Source organism: Cupressus sempervirens, chromosome 6, assembly GCF_028749045.1.
Source record: "Cupressus sempervirens isolate cs-2001-9-10 chromosome 6, ASM2874904v1, whole genome shotgun sequence".
Lineage (NCBI taxonomy): Eukaryota > Viridiplantae > Streptophyta > Pinopsida > Cupressales > Cupressaceae > Cupressus > Cupressus sempervirens.
In genome coordinates this window covers 474,406,063-474,426,480 of record NC_143123.1, presented here as the reverse complement: position 1 = coordinate 474,426,480, position 20,418 = coordinate 474,406,063, and the positions used below count along the sequence as shown (strand labels likewise).

At 35.7% G+C, this 20,418-nt stretch overlaps 1 protein-coding gene across 2 annotated transcripts in view; it reads left to right on the top strand.

Annotated features, from left to right (window-relative positions):
• The window catches only part of RBL15 (RHOMBOID-like protein 15), a 104,508-nt gene that overhangs the window by 658 nt on the left and 83,432 nt on the right, over positions 1–20,418 (top strand). The window contains exon 2 of one of the 2 annotated variants that reach the window (XM_089788616.1): positions 8,019–8,184. The exons of the other annotated variant lie outside the window; for it this stretch is intronic. Coding sequence (XP_089644742.1) covers positions 8,019–8,184 — 166 coding nt within the window. The remainder of the gene's footprint in view (positions 1–8,018; positions 8,185–20,418) is intronic. 2 annotated transcript variants of the gene reach the window in all.

Sequence of the window (20,418 nt, the reverse complement as noted above, 5' to 3'; positions counted from 1 at the left end):
TCATCAAGCTCACCCAAATTGGCCTAGCACTTGCTTTTGGCTTCAATGGTTGGGGTTATGCCAGCCTTAGAATTGGATGTGATAATATGCTCGATTGAAAACTTGACACTTTCTGATTGTGAATGTGACAGTTTATTCAATTCATCATTAAACATTTAGCTTCGATTGAACATATAAAATTTAGTATGTCTCCCGTTTCTCCCTTATGAAAGCCTCGGTGATTTACCACATGAGGTCATTGCATTAGAGTCTTAGACTATTTTTCTTACTTTTTAGTAATTAATTTCCATTTGTTCTCTTAATCAGTCAGAGTTATTCTGGTTCCTTCAACTCAAAAAAAGGAAGTTAATCTTTGAAGTTTTTATTTAAGCGCTAAACTCTAACACTGTAGAATTTTTTTCTAAGATAACAAGAATTTTGGGCCCAGGTCTGTGCAATGCATATTTAGTGTATACTGTAAACAGTTGAACAAGTTATATTATAATATTCTGATTTAAGTGATCCTAGAAGAGTAGTAATAAGAGATATGAGACGTGGACAAGGCAAGGCTAGCATATTAGAAATTTTCCTAAAATTGGGATGTTAAAAGCTAATGAAGTATAGGATATTTTACTAAAACAATTTCTCAGGTTTTAGCTTACATTACAACTGATAGGAAATGTGCCTCTACGCCGTCAGAAGCTGTAAACTCTTTTATTAGTATCTTTTGTTCTTGTCCTGCATAGTGAAAAACATGGAATATAAGGTGGATTTGCAAGGCTTGTTTTCTCTTGAGTTTGATCATGAGGTTGTCACCTAAACATGAAGAAACAAGTTCATTCCACAGCAAAGACCAGGAGGCAGGTTGGATGGTGTTGAAGATAGCAGCTGCGATAGAGATCTTTATCTCTGGAAATATGAACATTATTACAGTTATTGTCATCTTCAGCTGAAAAGGACACTTAAAGTTTAATTTGTAATATTATAAATGTAAATGACATGTGTCATTCACATGCATTGAGGCATGAATATTCGAAGAGTCATATTTGATTATAGGAGTTATGAGAAATTCAAGAGACCTTCGGTTAGAATATGAAAAGTCTCTTCTATTGTTATATATTCACATCATGCGATAAGCATTGCACACTTGAACATTTCATTATTAATAAAGTTATTTTGTGTTGTGTGGCTGGGTTTTTCCCTTCATTCTTGAAGGGTTTTCCCAGGATATTTCTGGTGTTCTTTGTTCCAGTTTTATCTCTTTAGTATTGCTGATTATTTCATAGTTTTCTGGGCTCTAGTTTTAACATGGTATCAGAGCCTAGTTCTTTTGATAATCAGCATCAGGGAATCTTGGTCATGATCTATTTTATTTTTTCTGTGTGTGATCCATGCTCTATTTTTTGGGCTTCATGATTATCAATGCATGTTGGATTTGTTTGTATCAAAAATTTCTTGGCAACATGGAAGAATGTGTATCTTCAATCTTAGAATACCATGCTCAGATAGTTTTTAATCGCATGTTTAGAGGGTGGTCAAATCTCCAAACGTCAGAACTTTACAGAGATTCATGTTATCACTTAGATAAGTTTTCTCTATACCATTAAATACTGATCTGTTTCTAGTACTGGCATTGATATTTATGAATATTTATCTTTCTTGGTTGTAGAAGATTTCTTTATTATATATATAATGAGCATTCTCATCTTTGCCAAGTTGCCTGTCTTGGCATAGCAAGAGATTTTCTCGTGTATAATATGTAATATGTCATGATTTCTTTTGCCATGTTTTATTACTGAGCTTGTGATATCTGCTTTTCATGTGAATATGGAGACTTTGCGTATCCCAAACTTGCACAGACCTGATTATTGCACCTGCAATAGGAAGAGGGAGAATTTATTTAGGGTTCTCTGGACTGAAGCCCAAGCGGCCATTAATGGGAGCAAAGGACAATGGGCATCGTGCGAAGTGATTTCAGGCTTCGGAGGTAGAAAAGGGAGATATATCTTTTAAGATTTTGTGCTCCGAGGCAAATGCTGGAGGCATTATAGGAAAAGGAGGTAGTATAATATCTCAAATTCGTCGTGAAACAGGGCCCCGGATTAGTGTGCAAGAGATAGTGGAAGGATGCGAGGAAAGAGTCGTAGTTGTTTTTGTGCCGGTGGAGGGAGATCAGCATTCTGGGTTTTATAATGATTATTCAATATCAAATATTGATGCAATATTTGTATGGAGATTTTTTGTTTGTCTTAATATTTCTGCAGGATATATTACACGTCATTGGCAATTTAATGTGGGACCCACACATCTTCCTCTAGCGGATAGACTCCTGCTGGTTACATATTCATTCATAAAGATTACTACTCAGCGGTTATCGTGGACAACCTTCTATATTCTTATTTCCGTATGAAAGGTTTTTAATAATTGGCAATAATCATAATATGATTGATGATGTCCTTTAGCACCAGTTATATGTTCATTCTTGCATCTCTCGACTTTTATTATATTCTAGCGACAGAGCACGATTGCATGGATGATTTTCTTGAATCGGTTTCTACTTTAAGAAATTCTGGGCGTCTTCTAGCCATGATCATAGTATTATTATGTGTGTTCAGTTTTGTAGTTTACTGAATGAAGTGTGATCGAAATTCTCAATTGAAGTTGGGTATGTTTGTCGAGAGGGATGTGGTTAGGAATAAGGATGTTGAAGTTTCATTTGCAAATTCTATGAATTCTTCTATTGTCTTTCCTATCAAGGGCGATGTCTATCCAGATGGATTGAAATGAGCTCTGCTGGATGCATTGGAGATAATGATGGTCATCTACAATGAAAGTTTGAGAGGGAGCAAGCGACCTCATTGGATATTGTTGAGACTCATCGCTGACAAAGATGGTGTTAACTAGATCTCATGCAAATTATGATTAGTGGATGTGGAAACAATTTTGGTTCATCCAGAGATAAGTATTATTCTTCTATATCTATTGTGTATATTTTTCATGAGATGAAAATTATATACAGATAGGAACCAAAATACTATTTAGAATTGATTTGTTTACTAGTGAATGTTGTGTAATAATTCTTATTCTTCCTAAAGCTGTGAAAGTTGTCAGTAATGGAGGGAGGAAGATTTATGATGAAGTGTCGCCTAGTTTGTAACAAGAGGACTACAATGATTATTGAATGGATGTTGTTTGACATCATCATAGAGATTAGTATTACTCTTGTAGAATTTATTTTTATAACTGAAAATAATATACTTTAGATTGATCTTACTCTCTCTTGGTTGCAAGTTGCAACAAGATAAGGATTATATAGCTCCAGAGGGAGGCTTCATAATTAAGAGGGAGTGCTTATGAAATTTCCATCATTCTCATTTATGCTTGTGAAGCTTGTGATATTTGTATAATTTGACTTAAATGGAACTAAGTTTTGTTTTGTTATGTCTATTTCCATTCATGTGAAATCAACAATGAAATTGTAAGATCAGCTATGATAACTCTTTCACTATGAGATAGTGAACATCATGTTGAGAGAGTCCATGATGTCATCATGTTGAGAGATTCCGTGATGGGAGTTGATGTCATGTTTAGAGATTCCATGACAGTTCGCGTTGAGAGAGTCCGTGAACAAAGGCTTAGTTGTGAGTCTTGCAAATTTTTCATGTTGAGTTATTCCATGAATATGATTGGTTGTTATAGGTTTTCATGTTGAGTGATTCCATGAATGTGATTAATCATTACAGGGTTTCATGTTGAGTTATTCCATGAATATGATTGGTTGTTACAGGTTTTCATGTTGAGTGATTCCATGAATGTGATTAATCGTTACAGGGTTTTATGTTGAGTGATTCCATGAATGTGATTGTTAGAGGTTTTCATGAATCTTACAGAATATATTGTAAGATTTTATCATTAACATTTTGGTTGCAATTTTGTGTGCTAAAGATCTCTCTCTGGCTAAGAGGGAGTGTTGAAGATAGTAGCTGCGATAGAGATCTTTATCTCTGAAAATATGAACGTTATTATAGTTATTGTCATCTTCAGCTGAAAAGGACACTTAAAGTTTAATTTGTAATATTATAAATGTAAATGACATGTGTCATTCACATGTATTGAGGCATGAATATTCGAAGAGTCATATTTAATTATAGGAGTTATGAGAAACTCAAGAGACCTTCGGTTAGAATATGAAAAGTCTCTTCTATTGTTATATATTCGCAACATGCGATAAGCATTGCACACTTGAACATTTCATTATTAATAAAGTTATTTTGTGTTGTGTGGCTGGGTTTTTCCCTTCATTCTCGAAGGGTTTTCCTAGGATATTTCTGGTGTTCTTTGTTCCAGTTTTATCTCTTTAGTATTGCTGATTATTTCATAGTTTTCTGGGCTCTAGTTTTCTCTTGAGTTTGATCATGAGGTTGTCACCTAAACATGAAGAAACAAGTTCATTCCATAGCAGGGACTAGGAGGCAGGTTGGATGGAAGAACTGATTTTTTTGGTTTGTTTTCGTTTTTAGATCAACACTGTTTTGGCAAGGTTTTTAGTGAGTTGTGTTGAGTGTGAGTGGGTTTTTTTAAAACCTTTTAAAGGTGTTTTTTCCCCAAAACTTAGTGGGTTTTTTTTGCTATGCTTCTGTACTATTTAAGGAGAATTCCACATATTAAAATATGCTCAGATTGCTTCCTTTTGAAGTATTATTTGAACTCCCATTTGTTCTGATAAGTCGAAGAGATATTAGGAGACATAAAGAGCGTGGTATTATTATCGTCACATATAGGTGAAATGGTGCCAACAGGGCAAATATACGAGCATTTGTTTCTCAACAACCAATGTTCAAATATCAGTGCGAGGGCTTCCTAAACTTATGTGGTTGCTCTGTTCAAATTGAACTGGTACATTTTTGGAGTTAATAGGTGTATGAAAACAAGTGTAGTTTATAAGATGAATTGAAACAAGGGGTGTCACATATTCCAAGGGGTGTGCTGATTAATAAAACTGAGTTTTTTTAACTATCAAAATCTATAAAACAGGGCTTAGAATGTAAGGTCATTTGGAACAAGGGGGTTTTTTAGATGCTTAGAAGTTGGGCTTAATGGAATAATTGAGTTTTTTTTCCTGACTTACAATATTTTACGAACTTTCCAGGCTTAATGATGATTATGGACTTTGATTTTTCAAATGATTTTTGGAGGCAAATTGAGGTTTTCAAATGCTTGGTGAGTTTTCTTGCAGTCCAACACCACTCATACTTTTCATATATACAAATCTAGTTTTTATTAGGAGTCATGTGGAAAGATGCACCCGAGTCTATCAACCATGCTTTATCACCTGCATGAGTAGCCAAGGTTGCAATAAAGGCATCTCCATCTTCCTTCTTGGACTCAGAATTAGAATCTTGCTTCTTTTTCTTCTTCTTTTCTTCTTTGCTGTCCTTTTAGAAGTGACTAGGTTTGCCACAGTTCCAACAAATTGCCTTGAGATTATTAGGGGATTTTGATCTCCCTTTATTCTTGGACTTAGATCGGCCATGTTGCTTTTCGTTCTTGCCTCTTTCTCTTGATCTTCCTTGAATGCTCAAAGCCTCTTTGGCATTCAAAGAGACCTTCCTTCTCATCTTCTTAGAAAGTAGAAAACCAACAACATCCTTTATCTTCAAGACAACTACAATGCTCCCTATGGCCATGAGAAGTCTATCCCATGAGTTTGGCAACAAACATAGCAAGATTTGAAACTTTTATTCTTCATCCATTGACACCCCTATCGAGGTCAACCGAGTCACCAATATATTAAGGCTTCCCAAATTCTCAAATATTCATCCACCTCCTTCCATTCTTAGGGAATACAACTTCTTCCTCAAGAAATTTTTATTCACAAGCGATTTTGCTTGATATATCTCACCTAGCTTCTTCTAGAGCTTCTTCATGGACATTTATCAAAATTCAGTTTGCAAGACACAATTTTTTTATGAAACCTGAAGCTTTTCTATCTATTACATCATACTGTGTAGCTAAAGTTGGAATACTGTGCAGCTAAAGTTGGATTTGTAGGCCTTAGGACATTTTCACCCACTGCTTCCCGTATATCCTAATCAATTAGCAGATCTTCCATCTTCAACTTCCACATTTCAATGTTCATGCTAGAAAAGTTCTCTACATCAATCCTCTTTGACATGCTTGCCATCTTTACTATCCTGCAATATAGAAAATGAAATACTCTACACAAGCTCCCATTCAAACCTTGATTAGCTCAAAAGCCCCTGTATCCAACAAATAGAACTAAAACTAGCAAGGCATTAATACCACCTGTAAGGAAGCAAAGGTATGCGGAATCACTTCCTACACTAATCTTGAGAGAACGTTTATGCAAATAACAACTTAACTATTACAAAGATTCAAGAGACAAACAAGTGCATAAATAAAACAACAAATCACACCTAACACAATGATTTATCATGGGGAAACCCTTACGGTAGAAATACCCCGTAGTGTAAGACTTGCATAATGCTTTACTGAATCAATGGAGATTGCAACACACTTGCAATGCAAGTTCTTACAAGAGTATCACCTGAACTCAAACTTGGAGGAAATTCACAAGCACCCTTTTAGCACTTGATCTTGAACAAAACTGCATATTCAAACTCCTCCCCAAGCCTTCCTTTTTAGGTTTCTCACAACCTAAAAATCACTTGTGATATTACAATACCATGTGCAAAACTTCGTTGAGATGTGTTGCACATGCATGATTTGTGTTACCCAAGATAGGAATGAACTTGGTTAAAACTAGTGTCTCACGTCCAAGCCTTACTTTTTAGGCTTCTCACAACCTAGAAACCACTTGTGGTTTTACAATACCATGTGCAAAACCTCCTTGAGATGTGTTGCATGTGCATGATTTGTGTTGTCCAGGATAGGCATGAACTAGGTTAAAAATAGTGTCTCACGTCCAAACTCTTATCCCCTAATTTTGACCTTCATGATTGTCATGACAAGTGTCATATAACATTTAAAAATGACCCTCTTATACTATACTATGGACAGGTCATCTTTTGACAACCAATTTTGACTTCTTTTGACAACTAATTTTGACTTTTCCAAGGCATCGACAAGTGGAAAACTTCCCAAACACTTCTGGAACTATCTAGACGATATTACAAGGTTGAGACACATGTTCCATCAACAATTTGGAACAAGGTTTTTTTTAAGATGTTCAGATGGTGGGCTTAATGGAACAATTGAGATTCTTTTGTCTTTTCCCAGACTAATGATATTCTGTGAAGTTTTTTTGGCTTGTGATGATGATTATGTAGTTCTATTTTTGAAATAATATTTTAGTTTCTCCCCCTTTTTAAGATAAGCTCTACCAAGTATGGGGGTAGATCCCTCTATTGATATTATGAAAGCAGATACATATGGATTCCTGAAAGACATGTTCATCCCAAAATGAGCTATAAGAGCCCTGCCCTGATCCAACAGGAACCTCTAAGCTCCTGAGCGTTTCAGCCTTACTACTACCATACTGTTCATATGACATTCAAAAATGAAGAGAATATATTTTTATAGTATGAAGAGAATAGAATTTCCCCTTTGTTCTTATAGTATGAATAAAACATATTGTATATCTTATTATAGAGAACATAATATTATTATTTTTAGCTGAAATAAGAATGCATTTCTTTGGATCGTGACCCTTGCGAAAATGCTCCGATGGTTTTTTTTTGACATGGGCATGCAACTAACTTGCTACAAAAATATTTTTTCTACTCGCTAAAAATGAGCTGTTTAATTGGCTTCTCTATAGCACCAAGAGTTTTCTCATCCAAGTAATTATTATTATTGACTTTGATTGGATATTATTGATTTGAGAAGAGGAAAAAAAATACTTCACTGTATATGACCAATTTTTGGGAACAAAATTCCAAGATCTCTTTGCACTGATAGAAGATCTCAACTTTTGAATTGGGTAGGTGCTTTGAGCATTATGTAATTTTTTAATTTATAATACTACTCACTAACATGTATTTTTCTTGAATATCCAGGCAAGTCTGTCCACCAGAATTGGACAATGGTGGGCGGGAGTTCCTTTCATTACGTCAGGATTGGTGATTGTGTGTGGAATCATTTACTTGATATGTCTTCTTATTGGATATGACTCCTATTATGAGATTTGTTTCTGGCCGGCAGAGGTAGCTTCAAAGTTTCAATGTAAGCTTTGTCCACCCATTGTGCTTTTAAATATAGCATATATGAAATTATCTTCTGCAAATTGTCTGCAACCCAGCCTCACAGCATGTTCCTTAGTTTTGGTGCAACAAAAAATTGGACAGATTAGACACTTTTTACATTGAACTAAATTGAATATCACTAAAATGTTATCAAGGTTGCAGATGTTTCCATAAATTGGAACTATATTTCACTACAATTTTATTGGGATTCCAGATCCACTAAACATTTTTGAAATGTCAACTTGGATGATTATATTTGGTTGCATGATCATCAATTTCAAAAAGTTTAGTATTATTATACCATCAAAATTTTATAACAGCTAAGAAAGTCCAGACAAATTAGATGCATTATAAATTAAATGCGTGCAGGAAAACGCTGTATTGATGCTAAAATTTGAAGAAGTGTGGACAAAACATTACATACTCAAAACTACAGGACTTGATCCTCAAAAATCTTCAAATGTGCATGCTATGCCAAGATAACGAGATTTACAATTTTGCAGTTTGAATACCCAGTCCACCACATGTTGCTGTCTTAAGGCATGATGGGCAGAAGAAAGTTTTGTCAGTCATTGCTTCAAAACTGACTGTTATGTTTTCCTATATGTGATGAGCTATGGTATGGTGGCAATTCTGTGGCATGTAGAAAGTGAATTTACCATTTCTTGGATAGTTTTTAATATTGAATACATTATATAATGTGAGACATTATCAATATTAACACGAGGTTCCAATTTTGAATATACCGGTTTCCTGGTTTTCCAAATGTGATCTGCTCAATTTATAAGACCAAATAATGTTAATGGAAAACCCACCTGGAGATTCTAAGCCTCAAAGAATCACTGAAACAACAATTTCAATTTCAATAACTACTTATGTAATGTCCCCTATGTAGATTTTCTTAGAATTTATATTTTTTCTGTATTTTTTGATTTTCTGAGAGAAAAGAACTGAAATAGCGATTTTTACTTGAAAATAATGCTGATCACAACTACCAAAGAGTGAAAATTAATAAACTGAACCACTCAATTACAAAAGAACAACAATAATGAAACCCTCAGTTGCCATATAATATTTTGAGCTGAACTGAAATATTTATGACAACATTATTAATCATCAAATGCCAAATTTGAAACCCCTAAAAGCATATGTTAATTCTGTAACTCTGGTAATCATGACTGATCTGAACTACAGATCATACAGATCCTGTAATGCATGAATATCCTTAGTCGGATTTGCCTCGTTAATAACCTTAGATGATTAACCTTATCGGCAGCCTCCTTAGGAGCATTTGATAATGTTCTTTTGCATGATTGTTGTTAGTATAATTACTAACTAATTATGTTTTCTAGGAGATGCCGATCATGGAACATAATCAATAGTTTATTCATAAGGGCCGACCTAGAAAGAGACGTGTCTTTTGAAAGGACATGCCTCTTGGGTGCAATATAAGTATGAGGTTAGAGAACACACAATACACAATCAAGTCTGCTCCTCTACATTACTGCCTTATGCGATTTATTGTAGGGATAAGAACATTTCCAGAATAGTTATTATACTATTACACTTCATACAAGTCTGATATACAAAAGATCATCTTCAGCAAGTAGGTTAAAAGACATTATAAGTTTGGTTGTTTAGAATTTGCAGAAACTTTACATAGTATTAGAGCTCTGGTAGTCGAACCTAGGCTCTGCAAATTGACAATCAGATTTAAAATATCTAGCAACTCCTTCTACCTTCAATGGCTAGCACAATTAGACACGAAGATAGGTTTGATGGAAAAGAACACTTCGTTGCTTGGAAATTTAGAATTATGATGATTCTTGAAGACAATGATGTAATACAGTTTGTTGATAAAGAATTCAAGCGACCTAATGCTGATCCTCATAAAACTATCTAGATTAAAGGAAACAGGAAAGCCATACAAATTATATTAGATGGGGTTAAAAATGAAATAGTACCTATGCTAATGAAACATCAGACGTCATTTAATATGATGAGTGCATTATTAAATGCATATGAGGTTAACAATGCGGCTAGAACCCTTGCACTAAAAAGGCAACTAAATCATATACTGATAAAGAAGGGAGAATCTATGAATTCAAACTTTCTAAGGGAGGCTAGTCTAAGAGATGAACTTGCAAGTATAGGGACCATAATTGAAGACAAAGAGCTAACATTATGGCTATAGATGGGTTACCGGATTTATGGGAAACATTCTCACAAGGAGTAAGTGCTAGAGACAATCTTCCAGACTTCAATAGACTTAAAGGAGATTGCCTTCAAGAAGAATCTAGGAAACTTAAGAAAGGAGGAAAATTGAAAACTGAAGATGAAGAACTTCATGTTCACAACACAAATTCGTATAAAGGTAAGAAGAAACACTTCAAGAATAAGAAGGGTAATCAAAGAAATGACAAACCTAAGAAAGATTTATCCAAAATAAAATGCTTCAATTGTGAAAAATTTGGAAACTATAGATCTAATTGCCCTGAGAATTTAAAGCAACAAGTAAATCATACAACGTTACTAGGAAAGAAGAAAACTATGATCCTGAGAAACGTGTATTATATTCTGCACTATCAAATAAAGTATCAAGCACAACATGGGTAATTGATAGTGGATTACCTCGACACATTACAAGATACAAAGAAGTACTAGACTCAATAGCAGAAGAAGTTAATGGCGATGTTACCATAGGTGATAATTCCAATCATTCAGTGAAAGGAATTGGGAACTGCAGCTTGAAACTGAAGTTAGGTATTTAACTCCATCCCAAAGAGTACTCTATGTCAGGAATAAAGAGGAATCTAATCTCTGTTACAACACTTGAAGATGATGTCCATAATGTTGCATTCATGGACGATAAAGTGATGACATGGTCTAAGAACTCTTCATTTAAGAAATCAAAGTTGATTGGTCAAAGAAATGGATACTTGTATGAATTAAACATAGAACCTATTCAAGCCTTAATTCATGAAGCTGCTGATATAAATGAAATGTGGCATAGAAAAGACCAGTTTGGGCTTTTAAGACTGTAGAGGAAGCACAAGACTTCACTGCACCATCTGGAACCTTCAAGAAAGCAAAAGACTCAAAAGATTTTCCAGTTATGCAACAAACATGAGTGATTTATTTAAATCAGAACCAACCAATGTTTCATATGCTATTAAACATACAGCTTGGAAGGATGCTATGATGGAAGAATATGAATCCATTATTAAGAATGATGTTTGGGAAATTGTTCCAAGGCCTGAAGGAAAATCTATTGTTTCGTCTAAGTGGATATTTAAAATCAAGCATGTCGTTGATGGTAGCATTGAAAAATATAAAGCCAGAGTTGTAGCCAGGGGATTCTCTCAGAAGGAGGGAATTTATTATGAAGAAACCTTTGCTCCTATTGCCAAATACACCTTTGTAAGGGCAGTCCTAGCTATTACAGCATCGAAGGGATGGAAAGTACATCAGATGGATGTGAAAACAACATTTCTAAATGGAAAGATTATAGAAGAGGTATATTTGGAACAACTTGAAGGATTTAGAACTCATAACCCTAAAGCCTTTGTTTGCAGGCTCAAGAAAGCTCTCTATGGGCTTAAACAGACTCCGACATGGTATGAAAGAATTGATAAGTATCTCTCTAGTTTAGGATTCTCCAAGAATGAAGCTGATCCAAATCTCTATTATAAAAAGGATAAAGATGATATGATAATTTTGATACTATATGTTGATGATTTACTAATAATAGGTGATGATCATCTTATAGATCAATGCAAGAAAGAGCTAATTAGAGAATTTGAAATGAGAGATTTAGGACTTCTTCATTACTTCTTAGGACTGGAAGTATGGCAGAACTCTGAGAACATCATACTTAATCAAGGAAAGTATACATTAGACATCTTGAAAAGATTTGGAATGTTGAACTGCAAACCTATTTCTTCTCCTATGGAGACTAATCTACATAAACTTAAGGAAGCAACAACAAAATCACCCTCCATAGATTCTACTCTTTACAAACAGATGATTGGGTCTCTTATGTACTTGGTAAATACAAGACTTGATATTTGCTATGCTGTTAATGTTTTAAGTCAGTTTATGTGTGAGCCAAAGGAGATTCACCTAGTTGTAGTCAAACACATCATGAGATATTTACAAGGCACTCTTAACCTTGGGCTCAAGTATGAGAAAGTTGACTTGGACTTACATGGGTATACAGACTCAGATTGGGCTAGAAGTGTTACTGATAGGAAAAACACTTCAGGATGCTGTTTCAGTTTAGGCTCAGCGATGATATCTTGGATATGTAGAAAGCAGGCATCAGTAGCACAAATCTCTACAAAAGCTGAATACATTGCCGCAACAATGGCATCTCAGAAGGCAGTTTGGCTTAGAAAGTTACTTGTGGGATTATTTAGTCAATCCATGAATCCTAAAATTATTCATTGTGATAATCAGAGTTCCATCAAGCTCTCTGGGAATCCAATTTTTCATGACAAGTCCAAGCATATTGAAATTCCTTACCATTATGTATGAGATATGGTAGACATGAATACTGTAAAATTAGAATACATGTGCATTGTAGATCAGACAACAAATATTCTTACCAAACCTCTCTCTCGAGTGAAGATAGATCACTTCAGGAAAAGACTTGGTATGGTCGAATTATAATACATTACTATTCTTTAATTATTAATGAAATAATTTTGATTTAAAATTATGATTGTTAGGCTATTGATTGTTATGGGCTCCATTATTTGTATTCATTATTGAAGAGGTGATGATCTCTGAGATAATGAACACTTGTATAAAAGACATTATGAGAGATGATGATCTCTTAGATAATGTACTGAACAGTAGATAACTACTGTCAGATTTGGATGAGTTCAAGATCACATTGTGATATAGACATTTCTATGCCTATGAGTCACAACTTGGATAAAGAAAGAATTTAATCTTTCTCCGGATTTTATCCTGTGAATTGGTAGATCTTAACTTAGGATCATATTGTGATATAGGTCTGCCAATACCTATGAGTCACAACTTGGATAAAGGAAGAATTTAATCATTCTCCGGATTTTATCCTGTAAGTTGCATTTCATGCAATACTGTTATCACTAGTATAAGTGATAAGTCATATCACAAGTATAGTAATATGACATAGTATCATGTGTTCAATGGTACCACATGCTTAGAAGATTCAGATAGATATAGAGTATCAATCTATGCTTATTCATCTTAATTGATGATACTAGATATGTTATCTCTCAGTATGATTATCAAGTTAAGAGGGAGTGTTAATTCTGTAACTCTGGTAATCATGACTGATCTGAACTACAGATTGTACAGGTCCTGTAATGCACGTATATCCTTAGTCGGATTTGCCTCTTTAATAACCTTAGATGATTAACCTTATCGGCGGCCTCCTTAGGAGCATTTAATAATGTTCTTTTTGCATGATTGTTGTTAGTATAATTACTAACTAATTATGTTTTCTAGGAGACGCCAATCATGAAATATAATCAATAGTTTATTCGTAAGGGCCAACCTAGAAAGAGACATGTCCTATGAAAGGACATGCCTCTTGGGTGCAATATAAGAATGAGGTAAGAATGAGGTTAGAGAACACACAATACACAATCAAGTCTGCTCCTCTACATTACTGCCTCATGCGATTTATTGCAGGGATAAGAACATTTCCAGAATAGTTATTATACTATTGGTAACACTTCATACAAGTCTGATATACAAAAGATCATCTTAGCAAGTATATTAAAGGCATTATAAGTTTGGTTGTTCAGAATTTGCAGAAACTTTACAGCGTATATCCTTCAATTTGAAAACTATATTTCTTAGAATTACATTATTGTTGAGTCCACTCAGAAAGTGCCAATGATGAAATTTGTCAAAATGCTAATGGCACAGCATGCTGGCACAGCTGCTTTATAATTGTAAATCAATGTGGCAATGATGTGTTAAATTTCTACAATGCATCTTGAGTCAGAAGTGCAGGTAAGCAGCTGGGAATTAGAATGAACAGTAACAGTGGCAGATGGATATGAGTGGCATAAGGTTCTCCAATAAGGTAAACTACCAATATTACTGGGCAGTTGGCTGATATATAATAGATAAATGATTTTGTAAAGTATTGGATGGTTATTGAATGAGCTAGACACTGATTATATAGATTACAAAAGAGAGGTTATTAGAAACATGAATAATCCCTTATCGTTTGACCACTAGAAGTCTGAACTGTTTGAGGGTCCTGATGTTCCTGCAGAGGCTGTTTAGTCTGATGCAATCTTGTTATTTTATCGTGTACTGCTGAGAGAATGAGAGTTCTGCAAAAATCTCCTTACACACACACAAGTTTGTATATATTTGACCAAGTTTATTTATCTTTCAAAACAGGTTTTCCAGTATGCTAAATGAATCAATACATGCACCCAGCCGCAATTCTCAATAGTTTATTCAAATTCCTCATAGACAACTTTAAAACACAAAGTAGCCAACCACAGTTATGTGAACATGCGACTTAAAGAACTTCAAGACTGGCAACAATGAAATGATAGTTTAATGTTACGATAATACCTGCATTAATAGCTCTGTGGCTGTTTCATCATGCAAGAACAGACATTATGATGAGACTCAATAATGTGAATGACTGGTATTGTCAAGTATCGACCTCTGTTAATTTTAGCTCCTTGCAAGAGCTTGTTCCAATAGTTTACATTGCTTGACGGGCCTGTTATGTGTAGGTTATCTTCTACTGGTAATTGCTGAGCTTTGGGTCTGTTGTGCAGCAGATGCCTTCAATACACTTCTCTTGTTTCTCCTGTTATCTATTGGATGGGTGCAACAAGATTATGAAACCGACTGTGTGAAGCTTGGTGAGGCCCCAACACACGGGCATGAGATGGATTCTAAGTTGGATATTGAGCCTAGTGGCTCACTTCTTACTTTTGCATGCAAACTTCCAATATGCTCATGCCTCTGCAAGTACATAAAATGCACTCCAATCGATTACCATAAAAACAAGTTGACAAGGGGGTCGTCCTTGTCACAAAGAAGGGACTACATCCTCTGAAGGAAATTCTTAGATTTCATTACCTTGCAAATTCTCAATTGATGCACCCTTTCCATCGTTCCGTCCAATACACTCAACACAGAGAGAAGCAACTTCTGTTACCAAGTCGTGAGCATGCACAATGCTAAACTTAATCACCGTAGGGAATCATTGGGGTTGCCAGAAGTATGAAATGCTGGACACCATTGACAGGAAACGCTTGACCACACCAATCGACAAGTAGTCCAGTTACCATCGTGACATGTCGTACAATCGCAATCTTCTACTTGGTCCCTTGGAAGAGTGAGTTGACAGTTGATTTTAGAGGTCCCACCCATGTCATCTGCTTTCTTGTCTCCTTCTAGCCTATCAGGATGAATAATAGGCTAGGAGTGGTTGGCGAGGATCAAGTTGGGGTGGGGACATGACAGTCCTCCCTTCTTGGGATAGCTCGCTCTTAAGCAATCGTAGTGCGGGGCACTGTAGAATGAGTTCACCCTCCCAAGTGACATCCTCTATTGGGAGATCCTTCTAGTGCACCAAAAACTCCCATATAGACCTTTTCCTAAACCGTTTCCCCTTTATGTCCATCAATTTGGCAGGAATCAATTTTAACTTTCCTTCCTCATCCAATGGGGGCAACTCAGGTGAAATCATGTTATACCGTCCAAGAGCCTTCTCGAGGTAAGCGACATGATTTTTTTTAATGAATCCTGCTGCCCTTTGGTTTTTCCAACTCATATCCCACCTCCCCCATCCTTCTTAACACCTTATATGGTCCAAAAAACCTCGGTTTAAGCTTATCTGCACCACCCTTCTTCAATGAACTCTGCTTGTATGGCTGTAGGCATAGGAACACCATGTCCCCAACCTTGAAAGATCTCTCAGTCTAGTGGCGATCTGTACAGATCTTTTGCTGATTTTGAGCTGACTGCATGTTCTCCTTAGGAGCTGTGAGGATATCCCGCTGTTCTTACAACCAATCCTTTGCCTGGGGGCTCAACTGTATGTCAAGGCTATGTCCTGAAAGACAACGGATCGTGACCATAGAGGGCTTTGAAAGGCGACATGGCGAAAGACATATGATAAGTCATGTTGTAGCAATACTTACCTAGATATAGCCAGTTAAACCAAGCTTGCTGTTGTCCTTAAATGTAGTCATGGAGGTATCCTTCTATCCATTTGTTTACCATTTCTGTCTGCCCATCTGTTTGAGGATGGTAATTGGTCCCTGAGGTCAACTGTGTTCCACCCAATCTGAACATTTCCTTCCAAAAAATACTAAGAAACTTGCTGTCCCTATTGCTGGCAATAGTCTTAGGCAGACCATTTAACCTGAATTCCTCCCTAAAGATCAATGTTGCAGCTTGAGAGGCTGCCCAATTGGTTGCTACCGCAAAAAAGTGAGCGTACTTCGTCAACCACAAATATGTTGTCCTTGCCTTGCACCTTTGGAAGCTTTGTGTCAAAATTCATGGATATACTTTGCCATTTATGCTTAGGGACTGGTAATGACTGCAACAAACTAGCTGGATACACATGCTTTGACTTGTTTTGCTGACAAGTCACACATGTCCTAACATGGTGAAGAACATCATACTTGAGGTCCGTCCAAAAGAACCACTCTCTAATCTTCCTGTATGTCTTAAAGTACCCAAGAATGACTTGCTATTAGGTTATCATAGTGTTACGGGACTTGCCGAGTCATGCCAAGACTCTGCGAGTCCAAGGCAGAGTCCATGTTTCCGAGGCAATCTGCCTCTAGACTCGGACTCGGCCGAGTCCTGGCAGAGTCCACGTGGACTCGCCGAGTCCAAGGACTTTGCGGAGTCTTGGGCGAGTCCAGAGCCCAGGACTCTGATTTTTTTAAAATTTTTTTTTTAAAAAAAAAAATTTAAAAAGATAGAGATTTCCGGAAGATGTTTTTTACAATGTATATGAATTCTGAAAATGATGTGGCATGTCAAGAATCTATTAAGGATTGAATCTTAAATCTTAAATCTTCAACTTTATATTATGTTATTCAATTTTTTCCTTCAAAAGTTTGTTATTATACTTGTATGATTTTTCGAGTCCTTGCCGAGTCCTCGCTGAGTCCAGTCGCCGAGTCCGAGTCCGAATTGGATTTTGACTTTCCGAGTCAGAGGCGAGTCCGAGTCCCGTAACACTGGCATTATCACTAACGACTTACATAATTTGCTCCTTAAGTTTGGATTTAGGGACCACGTAAATTCTATTTTTGTAATAGATAATATCATCTATAACCTTGTATCTATCATCCTGGATCTGCTCGTCCATGACCTCACTTGCAAATGTCTTCTTGGAATATTCAACCAATAATCTCTGACATAGCACAACAAGTAGCGCTGATTGGTCTCCTAGAAAGTGCGTCAGCTGATATGTTATTCTTCCTCTTGATGTATTCAATGTCAAAGTCATAAGCCTAAATTTTGCTGATCCACTTTTGTTGCCTCTCTTTTAGTTCCTTCTTTGCCAAGAAGAAATGCAAGTTGTTATGATCGGTCCTTACTACAAAACGTCCACCCACCAAATACTGTCTAAATTTAACTAGAGTGTTTATGATAACTAGCATCTCCTTATCGTAGGTGGAGTACAACATTTCATGAAAGAGTGCTATTAGGATATGTTAAAGAGTATGTGGTTTAAGAAAGAGAAACAACATTTCATATTTAAAAGTCATGTCCCCTTATATGTAACATATAAATAAGGAATGAATCATTTGAAATGAAAAGTAAGTCAGCAATTGAGAAGATGTAAGGAGGAGGATAAGTAAGGTGTGTGTGTGTGTATATCCAACATAGAAGAGCAGTAAAGAAAATAAATATTATATAATATTTACAGACACACACGTACGTACGTATTTATAAGGAATAGTAAGAAGAAAAGTGGAGTATTATTGGCTGATTTCAAAGTGATAAGAGCTAGAAAGTATCCATCACCAATTGTAAGAGCAACAAAGACAAAGGTGGAAGATCATTTTTTTTGTGGTTGGAGTTGGTGCTCACAAATCAAAGAGGTTGCAGCCTCTCGTAGGTTGGTCCCTACAAATTTGTAAAAAGAATTCATATAATTAAAGCAATATTTTTGCCATGGTTTTCTCCTGCAATTAGTTTCCACATAAATCACTGTGTCATTGTGTTAAGGTCTGTGAGTGTTGAAGTTACTGTTTGATTAAAGTTTAAATTGGGGAAATTGTTATTATACTGATTCATCCCCCCTCCCGCAATATAATTGTGTGCTTTTCAATTGGTATTAGAGCAGGTTCCTTCTATAAAACCTAACTGCTTGATGTTAGATCTAAAGAGCACAAATGGCCGAAAGTTTTCAAAACAAGACACCAACTTTTGATTGGACAAAGTATGCATTTTGGAGTATAAAGATGTAAGACTATTTAAATGCTATTGGATTTGATGTTTGACAGTCCATGTTAGATGGCTATATGCCCCCATCAACACCACCAATTGATACAACTGGAAAGAGAAGTGAAAATAATGCCAAAGCAAAACACGCTATTTTATGCAATTTAGCCGACTCAGAGTTCACAAAAGTTATGCATTGTAAATCTGCAAAGGAGATTTGGGACAAGTTGAAAAATGTTTATGAAGGAGATGACGATGTAAAGAAAGCTAAACTCCAAACTCATTGAAGTGCATTTGAAAGCTGTAAGATGAAGGATGATGGAGACATAGCCTCTTTCCTTTCACGAGTTGATGACGTTGTCAATTCAATGAAGGCCCTGGGCTAGTGTAAAAGATTTTAAGATCATTACCTATGATATTTGATTCTAAGGTATCTATAATCGAAGAAAGAAAAGACCTAGACACACTGACAGAAGATGAATTTCATGGGATTCTTACTACTTGTGAACTGAGAATTGGAGGCAATGGATCGAAAAAGAAAATATCTTTTAAGGCATCTGAAAAGGGTAAAAGCAAAAAGAAAATTTTAAGTGAAAGCTCAAGTAGTACTTTATGAGAAAGCTGAAAAAAAAAAAATTGGAAAAAGAATAACGAATTCAATAAAAGAAGCAATTTCAAAAGAAGAGTAAAAAGAGCTTGTGCCCGAAAAAGGACAAAAGCTCATTAGATGAAAATAGTGAGGGATGCCCACGTGGTGAGGATGAAATTCTAGTCATGGCTGAAGCAGACTCAAGTGACAATCTTGAGGATGAAGAAGGTGAATCATGTGACGAGGAAGAGAATGTTGATCTTGAAGAACAACTTCATTATGCATATAAGCAAGATGAAAAATTGAAAAGGAGAGTAGCAAAGTATTAAAAAATAAGCTATGAGAATCTTGAAGCATTAAAGAAATTAGAACAAAAAATTGAAGATCTAAAGATCCAATTAGAAGAAATTAAACATGGCGTAGCCCTATTTTTTAGCAAAAAATAGGTCTTCCATTTGTGATGTAATGTTGAAGATATATGATAATCATAAAACCATTAGATATGAAGCATTCAAAAGACAGAAACATATTATCATTGATGACAAATAAGAAATGAATTATTACCATTAATATCTGAATATTGATCAACGGCAACAAATGTAAAAGCTATGACATGAGTAAATGCTACAGTGATATATATAATACAGCAACAACTCTACAGAAATCAGTTTGCAGTGAAAGCTATGAAAGATTCAGTATGGCTGAGATTGCAATCAACAGCACCCATACTCGTCTCAAAAGTTACAAAGTAACTCATGATTCTAGGAACTCATCGATGATTCATCAGACATTCAATTCAAATTTTCATTGAAACAACAGCTAGTGGAATTAGAATTACCAGTTTATCACAGCTTGCTGAGTTTCACAACTCAAATGCCTCAGATGATTAACGCAATGTGTTGGACAAACATAAAGTGAGCTCACGGAATGCAATGAGTGCAAAGGGGTTATGAGAATTAGTTACAAATATCAATTGCACAAGAATACCATGGAATACCAATAGCAAAGGCCATCCTAAGAGCAATAGCACGACATTTCAAAAGAAGCATTCCCTCCAATATTCAAAGTGTTTTCTTGCAGAATCAGAGATTTAGTTTTTTGCCATAATCGTGTTTCAGTCCCATCTGAGGAAGGGGATGTTAGAGTATACCGTATTTTTCCACTCTGCACAGAATTACA